The sequence below is a fragment of the Erinaceus europaeus genome, chromosome 23 (genome assembly GCF_950295315.1).
Source record: "Erinaceus europaeus chromosome 23, mEriEur2.1, whole genome shotgun sequence".
NCBI classification, from domain to species: Eukaryota; Metazoa; Chordata; class Mammalia; order Eulipotyphla; family Erinaceidae; genus Erinaceus; species Erinaceus europaeus.
The window spans coordinates 3398117-3411494 of record NC_080184.1 but is presented as its reverse complement, the minus strand read 5'-3'; the positions used below and the strand labels follow the sequence as shown (position 1 = coordinate 3411494).

Here is a 13378-nt window from a genome sequence, read left to right as displayed (position 1 = left end):
GGAGTGCAGTGTGGGACACCAGGCAGTGACCAGCAGCAGGAAGCTTCTGGGCTTTGCAAGGGAGTTCAGTCCCCAGTACCTCCAGGCCTTCCAGCTGACCTTCTAGCAACCTGGGAGGTGCTGGACTTGGTCAAGGTCAGAGAAAAGTGTCCCCAGACCAGCTCCACTTCCTTCCTCAATTTGCCCACCCACCGCAGGTGCTGAAGAAACAGCCTGACCTTGCCCTCAACTCTGTCCTGCGGGGTCAGAAGGGAGGAGGGTGACACCTGCTGGGTGGGGGTCAGCTAAGGTCAGGGCTCCCCTGATGAGTGGGGGTGCAGGTGTCCCTGAAGTTCCCTAGAGTCCTCCTTTAGGGAAGAGTAAAAAGAGGACAGTCAGAGGGCCTGTCTCCAAGGGTCAGGGACTAACGTCACTGAGCGACCCCCCAGAGTACTTTATTTTGGTGCCATAACCCAGTCCAAATTCTACTTTTTTTTTCCTCCAGGGTTATCATTGGGTTTTGGTTCCTGCTCTACGAATACACTGCTCCTGCACCCTTTTTTTTTTTTTTTTGATAGGACAAAGAGAAATGGAGAGAAGAGGGGAAGATAGAGAGGGAGAGAGAAATACAGACACCTGAAGAACTGCTTCACACTTGTAAAGTGACCCCCCCCTCCCGCAGGTGGGGAGCCAGGGGCTCCAACTGGGATCCTTATGCTGGTCCTTGCGTTTTGCACCACATGTGCTTAACCTGCTGCACTACCACCTGGCCCCCAGAATCAGTCTTTTTTAAATTTTTTATCTGTATTTATTGGGTAGGGACAGCCAGAAATCTAGAGGAGAGATAGAGAGGGAATTACAACACCCACTTATGATAAAGGCCCTTGAGAAACTGGGAGTGGAAAGCAAATTCCTTAACATAATAAAGGCTATATATGATAAACCCACAGCTAACATCATAGTCAATGGGGAAAACTGCAAGTTTTTTCCCCTAAAATCAGGAACTAGACAAGGGTGCCCACTCTCACTGTTTTTATTCAACATCGTCCTAGAAATCCTTGCCATAGCAATCAGACAAGAAAGAGATGTCAAAGGAATACAAATTGGAAAGGGTGAAGTTAAACTCTCATTATTCGCAGATGATATGTTGATATACCTAGAAGACCACAGAAACTCTGCCAAGAAACTACTGGAAATCATCAATAAATTCAATAAAATAGCAGGCTACAAAATCTATACCCATAAATCTGTGGCATTTCTTTATACAAAAGATAGGTCAGAAGAAATGAAACTGATGGAAGCAATGCCACTCACAACTGAACCCAAGAAGATCAAATATCTAGGAATAAATCTAACAAAGAATGTAAAGGATCTTTTTAAGTAAAACTATAAGACACTGTTTAAAAAAATAGAGGATGACACAAAGAAATGGAAGAACATCCCCTGTTCATGGATTGGGAGAACAAATATCATTAAAATGGCAATTTTGCCAAAAGCGATCTATAGATTCCATGAAATCCTTATTAAAATCCCAATGCTATATTTCAAGGAAATTGAACATATTATTCAAAAAATTGTGTGGAACTCTAAAAACCCACAAATAGCAAAAACACTCTTAAGGAAAAAGAAGAAAAATGGAGACATCACAATATCCAATTTTAGGTTATACTACAAAGCAGTAGTCATCAAAACAGTGTGGTACTGGAACAAAAATGGTCATATGGACCAATGGAATGGGACAGAGAGCCCAGAACTCAATCCATACAGATACAGATACCTTATATATGACAAAGGGGCCAAATCTTCCCACTGGGGAAAAGAAAGTCTCTTTAACAAATGGTGTCGGCAGAATTGAACAGCCACATGTAGAAAAATGAAACTAGACCACCAATTAACACCATACACCAAAATTAACTCAAAATGGATCAAAAATCTGGATATCAGACCTGGAAGGTTAAAATACATAGAAGAACATATCGGTGAAACATTTCATGACATTAACACTAAGGACATATTTGGAGACTTCACCCCATAGGCAAAGGAAAGAAAAGCAATATTGAACAAGTGGGACTATATCAAGTTAAAAAGTTTCCATACATCAAAAGAAAACTTCATAAAGATAAACACAAGAGAGAGAGAGAGACAGAGAGACACCTACAGCCCTGTGTCAAAGCTTTTCCCCTGTAGGTGGGGACCAAGGCCTCAAACCCAGGTCCTCGCGTATTGTAACATGTGCACTCAACCAGGTACTCCACCACCTGGCCCCCTTGAATTTTATTTTTCAATCCACCCAACTGGTCTGTGCCTTTTAATTGGTGAATTAAAGCCAGTATCATTTAGGATAATGTGTCTTTCTTAATTGAAAGATTAACGGTTTACAGTGGACAGTAAATACAATAGTCTGTACATGCATAACATTTCCCAGTTTTCCACATAACCACCCACTAGGTTGGTACTGTCTTTAGATGACTTTCCTTCTTGTTTCATCTGTGAAATGTTTTAGGTTGCCATGGAGTTTCCAGAAAAAAGGCACGGTATTTATGACTAATACTGAATTTAAAACAGGACTTAGGAAAGGACTCAGCAGACAGAGTGCATGGCGTTCAGGTGTGTGGTCCTAGGTTTGATCCGCAGCTCTACACGAGAGCTACAAAGATAAAATTGGGTGGAGGATCCAGGCAGTGGTGCACCTGGTTAAGCACACACATTACAGTTACAAGGACCCGGGTTCAAGTCCCTGGCCCCCACATGCAGGGGGAAACTTCATGAGTGGTGAAGTAGGACTGCAGATGTCTTTCTCCCCCTTCCTTCTCAATTCCTGGCTGTCTCTATCCAATAAATAAATAAAGATAATATTACTGTATTACATCAAAGTCAAAGACTCTGGGGTGGGGTGGAGGAACAGGTCCTAGTGGGGGTTGAATTGTTCTGTGGAAAACTGAGAAATGTGACACATGTACCAACTACTGTATTTGACTGTTGACTGTAAACCGTTAATCCCCCAATAAAGAAATTAAATAAATTAAGATAACAAGATAACTTTAAAAAGAATCTACCTTGGAGACAAAGAACAAAGGGAACCATCCGTAAGATGTTCATTAACAAGTATCAGGATGTCTGAGATCAGAAAACTTCTTCAACTGTCTGGGGGGAAAAATGAGTTTATAGCTTCCTCAACCTGGGTCCTTTCTATGACCATGCTCCAGTTACAGACTGCTTCAGAGGGAAAAGTGCTTTTATACTACCAACTATCAACCAGTAATATTTCAAATAAAAGGAGGAGGAGGAAGAGGAAGAGAAGGAATAAGAGAAGGAGGAGGAGAAGGAAGTGGAAAGTGGGGGAGGAAGAGGAGGAAGGGAAGGTGGAGGGGAAGAGAGGAAGGAGGAGGAAAAAGAAGAGGAGGAGAAGGGAAGAAGAAGGAGGGAAAGAGGAGGAGAGGAGGAGGAAGAAGAGGAGGAGGAGAAGGAGGAGAAGAGCAGGAGAAGGAGGAAGAGGAGGGGGAGAAGGAGGAAGAGGAGTAGGAGGAGGAAGAGAAGGAGGAGGAAGAAAAGGAGGAAGAAGAGGAGGAGAAGAGGAGGAGAAGAGGAGGAGGAGGGAGATTAAAAGGAGGAGAAGGAGAAAGAAGAAGAAGAGGGGGTGGAGAGGAGGAAAAGGAGGAGGAAGAAGAGAAGGAGGAGAAGGAGGAGAAGAGCAGGAGAAGGAGGAAGAGGAGGAGGAGAAGGAGGAGGAGGAGGAGGAAGAGAAGGAGGAGGAAGAAAAGGATGAAGAAGAGGAGGAGGAAGAGGAGGAAGAAAAGGAGAAGGAGGAAGAGGTAGGAGGAAGAGGAGGATGAGAGAAGGAGGTGGAGGAAAAGGGGAGGAGGTGGAGTGGAGGAGGAGAGATGCTTAGAGCCAGAGAGGAAGTGCCTGCAGAAGCCCTAGGTGGGAGGCTGAAAAGCTTTGAGTCTGGGACAGAGCTGCGTGTGCGTGTGCGTGTGCGTGTGCGTGTGCGTGTGTGTGTGTGTTTAATTTCTTTATTGGGGGAGCAGGTGGCATCGCACATGGCGCAAAGTGCAAGGACCGGTGTAAGGATCCCTGTTCCAGGCGATGAAGCAGGTCTGCAGGTGTCTGTCTTTCTCTCCCCCTCTCTGTCTTCCCCTCCTCTCTCCATTTCTCTCTGTCCTAGCCAACAACAACAACAGCTACGACAACAATAACAACTCAACAAGAGCAACAAGGGCAAAAAAAACTGGAAATAATGGCCTCCAGGAGCAGTGGATTTGTAGTGCAGGCCCTGAGCCCCAGCGATAACCCTGGAGGCAGAAAAATAATAAATAAAAATTTTAAATCAAATAATTTCTTTATTGAAAAATTAATGGTTTACAATGACAGTAAAATACAATAATTTGTACAAGACAGCTGGAAAAGGGTGGAGCCAGAGCTCAGGTGAGGGTTCTGGGTGGGGTCAGTGGGCCCCGGGGGTGCCTTGGTGCTGGGATGAGGGGACCTCTCAGCTCTGGTGTAGTGGTGGGCGGGGCCTCCCGGCTTATGGATGGGACCTCTGGGTTTGTGGGCGGGGCCTCCCTGTGTTGAATGTGTGGTGGGCGTGGTTCCGTGGGGGCGGAGCCTCTGCACTCTAGGTGTGGTTGTGGGCGGGGCCTGCCAGGGTTTGCTGCATTGGGAGATAGGTGGAGCCTCTGGGTGGTGGCAGTGGGAGGAGAGGGGCCTCCAACCTGTGGCCGGGACCTCCGCACCCTCGCTGCGATGGTGGGCGGGGCCTCCCGGGTTTTGCCTTACTGAGCAGTGGGTGGGACCTCTGGAGTGTGGGCGGAGCCTCTTTCTGGGCGTGGCCTCTGGGTTTGTGGGCGTGGCCATTGTCTGTTTTGTGGGCGTGGCCGCCGGATTGTAGGCGGGACCTCAGAGCGGCTGGCAGGGACTGGAGGCCTTCTCACAGATGCACGCTTTCTCCAGGTGACACAAGCTGTCATTCCAGCCGTCCACGAAATACTCTGCGCAGTCTTCCTCCGAGATATTGTTGGGCTCCCCCTCATTCCAGAAGCTGCGGACCCCAGCAGAGCCAGTGTCACCCTCTCTGCACCCTCCCCCAGAGCCCACCCAGGCATGGTGGAGCGGGGTTCCGTGTGGGGGCGGAGCCTCTAGCTGTGGTTGTGGGCGTAGCCTCCCAGCTTTTGCTGCATTGGGTGATGGACGGGGCCCCTGAGCTCTGGGCTGTGTGGTGGGCGGGGCCTTTGAGCTCTGGGCGTGGGGGGGCCTACCAGGGTTTGCTGCATGCAGGGTGGGCGGTGCTTCGGGCGGGGCAGGGGTGTGGCCTCCAGGGGTGTGGCCTCCACCCTGTGGGCGGGGCCTACTGCCATCCCCCCCTTTGTTTATCCTTGTCACTGGGGCTGGGAGGGGAGCTCACCTGAGCTGGAGGGGGGTCCCGTCCACCCAATGCCAGGACCCCTCGTGGTGCTGGTCGCTGAGGCCAATCCAGGTGCGTTTCTTATTCCTGACTTCCCAAGCCTGCAGAAACCTCTAGAACGGAGGAAAGGTCGGGGAGGAGGCGTCCAGAAGTTTCCAGAATGCCACCCACCTCGTGCGCCCCTCCCACGGGTGTCACCCTTTCTACACACCCGCCCTTGAGCTGTCTTCTTGCATTCTTGGGGTGCCCTGTGTGTGTGTGTGTGTCAGGATGCAATTCTCCATGCTGAAGTGTTCCACCCAGGACTCAGCTCTTGTGTGTCCTTGTCTCACGTGACCTTCATAAGACCACCGTGCTTCCTCCTCCAGGAAGCCCTCCCGCTGCCCACTGCCCACTGCCCACGGAGAGACTGCATCGTAGGGGGTGGAGGGAGACCTCACCTCCTCTGCCTCACTATTGATGATCACCAATTGAGCCTTCAGGTTCTGACAGGCAGCCACGGATGCTTCCCAGGTCTTTTGGGAGCGAGAGAAGAAATAGCAGCTCTCCTCAAAATGCTCCCAGCCCCGCGGGCAGGGGTAGCACAAGGCGGCTGGGAAGGAGATAGTAGAGATAGTGGAGTCATCCAAGGTTCCCCCCAACACCTACCCTGCACCTACGCAGAGCTGGACCCTGCCCGCTGCAGCTGTCAGCTTACATCACCAACCCCAAAAAAAGAAAAAAAAAAAAAAAAAAGACAAAGCTCCCAGCACCACCTTCTGCCACCCTCACAGCCTGAGAAGGTGGGGGTGCCCCCTGCCTCTCACAGCCCCCTCCCCATTTTGCTCCTGACCCCCTACTCACTCAGGGTGATGTTCATCTGAGCCACCTGTTCACGGATCCCCTCCAGACTCGACTGTATTTGATGAGCAGCAACAGCTGGAAGGAAGGGGGACTTAGTTACCCAGCACCCACTGGGTGCTGGGCGCCAGAGACCATGGTGGGTGGCCCAGTACCCTCCCTCCTCCAATGCCCTCCTTCCTGCCCCTTGTGCCTGTAACCCATCCAAAGTGACAGAACATCAAAACCAGCTCATTGGGCCCGGGTGGTGGTGCACCTGGTTAGCACACATGTCACAGCACGGCAAGGACCCAGGTTCAAGCCCCCAGTTCCCACCTGCAGGGGGAAAGCTTTGCAAGTGGTGAAGCAGGGCTGCAGGTGTCTCTCTGTCTCTCTCCCTCTCTACCACCCGCTTCCTTCTCGATTTCTGGCTGTCTGTATCCAATAAATAAATAAAGATATCTTTTTAATTTTTTTTCAAAAAACACTTGTCAAAACCAGTTCATAGAGCAGTCTGGAGAACTCTCAGAAGGCTAGAAGTGGACCTAGCCCATGGTCCTGCAATTCCTCTCCTGGGGATAGATCCTAAGGAACCCAACACACCCATCTAAAAAGATCTGTGTACACATATGTTCTTAGCAGCACAATGTGTAACAGCCAAAACCTGGAAGCAACCCAGGTGTCCAACAGCAGATGAGTGGCTGAGCAATCTGTGGTCTATATACACAATGGAATACTACTCAGCTATTAAAAATAGTGATTTCACCTTCTTCAACCCATCCTGGATGGAGCTTGAAGAAATTATGCCGGGGCCAGGTGGCGGTGCACCTGGTTAAGTTCACACTTGCACAAGGACCCGGGTTCAAGCCCCAGGTCCCCACCTGCAGGAAAAAACTTTGCAAGTGGTGAAGCAGGGGCTGCAGGTATGTCTCTGTCTCTCTCCCTCTCTATCTTCCCCTCCCATCTCAATTTCTCTCTTTTTCCAATAAATAAATAAATTTTAAAAAATAAAAATAGTCAGCAATTTGTTCTGCTTTATATCTTAATTCTTTTTCAGCCACCAGGTTCCAGATGCTACCATGATGCCAACCTGATTTCACTGGGCAGAGCCTGGAGCCTCACTTCCCCAGAGACCTGCCCCACTAGGGAAAGAGAGAGGCAGACTGGGAGTATGGATCCACCTGTCAACACCCATGTTCAGCGGGGAAGCAATTACAGAAGCCAGACCTTCCACCTTCTGCATCCCACAGTGACCCTGGGTCCATGCTCCCAGAGGGATAAAGAATAGGAAAGCTATCAGGGGAGGGGATGGGATATAGAGTTCTGGGAGTGGGAATTGTGTGGAAAATATACCCTTCTTATCCTATAGTCTTGTAAGTATTTCCATTTTATAAATAAAAAAATTTTTAAATAAAGAAATCATGTGAATTGAGATCAGCCAGAAAGAGAAGGATGAATATGGGATGATCTCATTCATAGAAAGAAGCTGAAAAATAAGAAGAGGAGGGAAAACACTAAGCAGAACCTGGACTGGAGTTGGTGTCTTGCACCAAAGTCAAAGACTCTGGAGTAGAGGGGTGGGGTAGAGGAGGAAGGACCTAGTGGGGGCTGTATTGTTCTGTGGAAAACTGGGAAATGTTATGCATGTGCAAACCATTGTATTTTACTGTCAACTGTAAACCATTAATCCCTCCAATTAAAAATAATAATAGGGAGTTGGGCAGTAGTGCAGCGGGTTAAGCGCACGTGGCGCAAAGCACAAGGACCAGCGTAAGGATCCTGGTTCGAGCCGCCGGCTCCCCACCTGCAGGGGAGTCGCTTCACAGGCAGTGAAGCAGGTCTGCAGGTGTCTGTCTTTCTCTCCATTTCTCTCTGTCTTATCCAACAACAACGACTTCAGTATCAACAACAATAATAACTACAACAATAAAACAAGGGCAACAAAAGGGACTAAATAAATATTTTAAAAAATAAAAAGTAATAATAATAATAAAAGTAAATTTTTAAAAGAATTATAAACAAAAAAAAAAACAACCCTGCTTATGGGGGGAGTAGGATAGCATAATGGTTATGCAAAGAGACTCGTGCCCTGAGGCTCCAAAGTCCCAGGTTCAATCCCCTGCACCACCATCAGCCAGAGCTAAATAAGCAGTGCTCTGGAGTTGGGGGGAGGAGAAATAAAAAACAAAACAAAACCTTCTCACAAGAGAACAGAGCTGCAGCTCACAGGACATGATAAAAAGCCCCAAGAGAGACAGGCTGCCATTTACACAGCCCCTTGTGGTCTTGCGTGCAGGGTAGAAAGGGGCAGAGATTAAATGCCCAGAGGGAACCCCAAAGAAGTCCAGGATCCAAGCCCCACCACCACCACCATATCCCTGACTGACCTTGTATCAGGATGATGACCAGGAGCAAGAACAAACTCAAAGACGTGACCAACAGTAACAACAGAGATAAGGAAATTTAGGACAGACATCCTGCAAGAGAAGTGGGGGAAAGGGGGGCAGAGCCAGGGAGGGCTCAGCAGGGAATCTCCCCCATGCTGCCCACCATGGAGGGGGCTCCCCACCACCACCACCACCGACCCTGGACACCTGTGTCACATACCTGACCACCGTTGCCGCAAGGTCCCGAACAACGAAGCGTGTTTCTCATGCAAGCCCTGGTCCCCAAACAACTTCTCTAAACGAAACACAATACATTCAGATGCAAACTAGAGCATTCCCAGCCGGGACCACAGAATGAGAGCTCACCCTACAGGAAGGCAGAGATTACACAGGCTCCTGCCCTGAATATAAGCCCCAGATCAGATCAGTGGGGTTTACAGTTAATGGTATTTATATACTTTTCCCATATTTGGGAGCTACTCTCTTTCCTGATCCAGCTTTCTTGTCCTATTTCCAACTCTGGCACCATCTCCCCAGACAATACCTTTAGCCCGCCTGCATGTTAGCTGTCGGGCTCAGGCAAAAACTAGCAAAGTCATGGGCCCTTTGGAATAGACCTAAAATAGACCTACTAGCTTTGTCCACAATGGAGACCCCCCCAGATCTCATTGGCTAAAGTCTTACGTTTAGATCCCTGATTATTTTTTTAATATTTATTTATTTATTCCCTTTTGTTGCCCTTGTTGTTTTATTGTTGTAATTGATATCATTTTTGTTGGATAGGACAGAGAGACATGGAGAGAGGAAGGGGAAGACAGAGAGGGGGAGAGAAAGAGAGACAGCTGCAGACCTGCTTCACCGCCTGTGAAGTGACTCCCCTGCAGGTGGGGAGCCGGGGCATCGAACTGGGATCCTCATGCCGGTCCTTGCGCTTTGTGCCACCTGCATTTAACCTGCTGTGCTACCACCCAATTCCCAAGATCCCTGATTATTAAATAATTTGTTCTACTTTATATCTTTTGTTTTAAATTTCTTTATTGGGGGATTAATGTTTTACAGTTGACAGTAAATACAGTCGTTTGTACATGCATCACATCTCTTAGTTGTTGTTGTTTTAATTTAAGAAAGGAGACAATAACAAAACTGTAGGCTAGGAGGGTACAACTCCACACAGGTGTGGAGTGACAACCCTTCAGTGTCACTACTCAGGTGAGATCTTTCCTTTCATGGTACTCTCTAATAACATTTCTCAGTTTTCCACACAACAATACAACCCCCACTAGGTCCTCCTCTGCCATCATGATCCAGGACCTGGACTCTCCCCCCACCCACCCCCACATCCATCCCAGAGTCTTTGACTTTGGTGCAATACACCAATGCTTTATATCTTAATGCTTTTCAGCTGCCAAGTTGCAGGTGCCACCAGGATGCAAACACAACTTCTCTGGGCAGACCGACCTCACCAATGTGTCCTGGAACCTCGCCTTCTCAGAACCCTGCCCCACTAGGGAAAGACAGAAACAGGCTGGGGGTATGGATTGACCTGTCAATGCCCATGTCTAGAGAAGAAGCAATCACAGTAGCCAGACCTCCCACCTTCTACATTCCATAATGATCCTAGGTCCATGCTCCCAGAGGGATAAAGAATAGGGAATCATCCCTTTCCCCCTGCAGGTGCATACAGTACAAAGCACAAGGATCTTCACAAGGACCCAGGTTCTAGCCTCCGGCTCCCCACCTATGGGGAGGGGTCACTTCACAAGTTGTGAAGCAGGTCTGCAAGTGTCTAGCTTTCTCTCTTCCCCTCTCTGTCTCCCCTTCCCCTCTCAATTTCTCTCTGTCCTATCCAATAGCATGGGAAAAAATGGCTGTCAGGAACAGTGCAACGGGTACCAAGCCCCAGCTATAACCCCGGAAGCAAAAACAAGAATGCACCCAGGTGACTCTGTCTCCTGCTGAGCCCTGTTCTCAGGACCCACATGGGGGCTCCCCTAGGACTCAGGAGCTGGTCTCTCTCACCCCAACCCCCATCACCACCGCCACCACCATGGTCAGGCTTACCATAGCCACCTGGTTCCTCTGAGCTATGCATCTCTGCCATCGCCTTCTGAGCCGGCCCCCCTGAATCTCAGCCTCTTCCCTGGACTATAACTCTTATATCCTGGGCGTTCCCTGCAGCTCCACCACCCACCCTAATCCCTGCCCTTGTAGTTCTTCAGAAAGAAGAACAAAGAACAGATTAGGGATATGTGGAGCCAGGGAGGCACGAAATGCCTGACGCAGCTAGAAAGAAAGCTACATGGATTGACTCAAGGGAAGCCTCCAGGTCAACTCAGGCGAAGAAGGTTCAGTTCCACCACCCTTTCCCCAGTCCCATGACTTCCAGCTTCTCTGGACCATATTTATTTGCTGGTTCTAGGATGCAGCTGGGGAAATGGATCCACTGGTAGAACAAAAAAAAATTGCCTGCCTGAGGTTCTGTGTTCAAATCTTGTCACTACCTAAACTACCTCTGGGGTGTGTGTGTGTGTGTGTGTGTTGCAAAATCCTTTTGTATATAAAAAATAAAATAACATCATGTTTAAGATTTTATTTATTTACTAATGAGTAAGATAGGAGAAGAGAGAGAGAGAAAGAACCAAACATCACTCTGGTCCATGTGCTGCTGGGGGTTGCACTCAGGACCTCATGCTTGAGATTCGAATGCTTTATCCACTGTGCCACCTCCTGGACCACAATAAAATTTATCTTAGGAAGAAAGAAGAAAAAGAAAGAAAGGAGTTGGGCGGTAGCACAGCGGGTTAAGCGCATGTGGTGCAAAACACAAGGACCGGCTTAAGGATCCTGGTTCCAGCCCCCAGCGCCCCACCTGCAGGGGAGTCACTTCACAGGCGGTGAAGCAGGTCTGCAGGTGTCTGTCTTTCTCTCCCCCATTCTGTCTTCCCCTCCTCTCTCCATTTCTCTCTGTCCTATCCAACAACGACGACATCAACAACAATAACTACAACAATAATAAAAAAGGGCAACAAAAGGTAAAATAAATATTTTTTAAAAGAAAAAGAGAGAGGGAGGGAGAAAGGAAGGCAGGAAGGAAGGAAGGAAGGAAGAAAGAAAGAAAGAAAGAAAGAAAGAAAGAAAGAAAGAAAGAAAGAAAGAAAAGAGAGAGAGAGAGAAAGAAACAACACAGACCTACAGCTTCCTCACAGGGTATGTTCTCCTGCATCCCAACAGGTAATAAACTCAGATTTATTCAACCTTTTGCTGTGTCTCAAGTGGTGTGTGGGGTTGTCAAAGCATACCAGGGTTATCTCTGAGGCTCAATGCCTGCACTACAAATCCACAGCTCCCAGTGGCCATTTTTTTTAGGTGCAGACCTGCTTCACCATTCATGAAGTGTTCTACCTGCAGGTGGAAGCAGAGGTTTGAACCCTGGTCTTTGCACATGGTACTATGCATGCTTAACTGGGTGCATCACTGCCCAACCCCCACAGTGACTTTTACTAAGGAACCCTGATCATTTTTATAATAGGCCTATAAGCAACGCAGTTGTTATTCTGTTCTCTAGCTAAGGGAAGTGAGAAACAGAGCAAACAGTGGGGTTGGGAGCAGGATCCAGGATTTCTGGACGTCTCTTAACCTAAAACTCTATCCAGTTGTCTCTTCCCCTTCTGTAGTTACTTAGTATTTTGTAGAGATTCACCTTGAGCAATGTGTATTAAACTTCTGAAGGGTGCAGACTGCAGTGACTCTATGACAGGCTCCAAAAACTGCAGAAATGAGATAGGCCAGTTTCAGAAAAACAGGTCCCGGAATTCAGGACCATTACTGGAAATTGAACCCATGGCCCTGAGTCAACAGGAACAAAAATAAGCTGAGCATTAAGAAAGGCATCTCTGGAGAGACAGAGACCATTAAGCATTTCCAAGGCATCTCCGGAGAGATAGAGACTATTAAACATTTCCCCACATTTTCTCCAGATGTGTAAAGAAGATAACCACAAGACTAAGCTTGTCATATATGCTATGTAACCCATACCCTATGTATCTCCTCGTGTGCTGGGGTTCATGGTCAAGCACCTAGAACAGCTGTGAAGTCTCGGCCCGAACCCCATGACGGGGCTAGAAATTAAGGCTCTTTGTTTTTACATCACTCTGGTCTCTCTTGGTGAATTTCTTGGATTACCGAACCTAATACTTTCAATTTCTTTCCTTTTTATTTATGATTAGATATAGACAGAGAGAAATTGAGAGGGGAAGAGGAGATAGAGAAGGAGAGAGACAGAGAGACACCTGCAGTCCTGCTTCACCACTTGTAAAGCTTTCCCCCTGCCGGTGGGGACCAGGGGCTTGAACCTGGATCCTTGTGCACTGTAATACATGCACTTAACCAGATGCGCCACCACCTGGCCCTTAAACTTGCAATTTCTTTTTTTTAATATTTATTTTATTTATTCCGTTTTGTTGCACTTGTTGTTTTATTGTTTTTTATTTTTTAATATTTTTATTACAATTATCTTCATTTATTTGATAGAGACAGCCAGAAATTAAGAAGAAGAGGGAGCTAGACAGGGAGAGAGACACCTGCAGCCCTGCTTCACCACTTGCAAAGCTTTCCCTCTACAGGTGAGGACTGGGGGCTTGAACCCTGGTCCTTGTGCATTGCAACATGTGCGCTCAACCAAGTGTGCCACCAACTGGCCTTGTTGTTTTATTTTTGTAATTATTATTGTTGTCATTGTTGTTGGATAGGACAGAGAGAAGTGGAGAGGGGGGAAGACAGAGAGGGGGAGAGA

The 13378-nt window shown here is 47.7% G+C and overlaps 1 protein-coding gene across 2 annotated transcripts; it reads right to left on the bottom strand.

Annotated features, from left to right (window-relative positions):
- Window positions 1–4759: 4759 nt before the first annotated feature.
- LOC103122260 (CD209 antigen-like) lies at window positions 4760–10714 on the bottom strand. 2 transcript variants are annotated; one of them, XM_060181554.1, is made up of 7 exons: window positions 10648–10705; window positions 8807–8881; window positions 8587–8676; window positions 6224–6298; window positions 5821–5972; window positions 5381–5493; window positions 4760–5017 (listed from the first exon to the last, which is right to left on the bottom strand). In XM_060181554.1, exons 4-7 carry the CDS (start codon window positions 6237–6239, stop codon window positions 4876–4878), a joined length of 423 nt encoding a protein of 140 aa, XP_060037537.1. In that variant the 5' UTR covers window positions 6240–6298; window positions 8587–8676; window positions 8807–8881; window positions 10648–10705; the 3' UTR covers window positions 4760–4875. The 2 variants fall into 2 exon arrangements, with proteins under 2 accessions (XP_060037537.1, XP_016047920.2); XM_016192434.2 differs by lacking the exons at window positions 8587–8676; window positions 8807–8881 and having other exon boundaries at window positions 10648–10714.
- Window positions 10715–13378: the final 2664 nt, after the last annotated feature.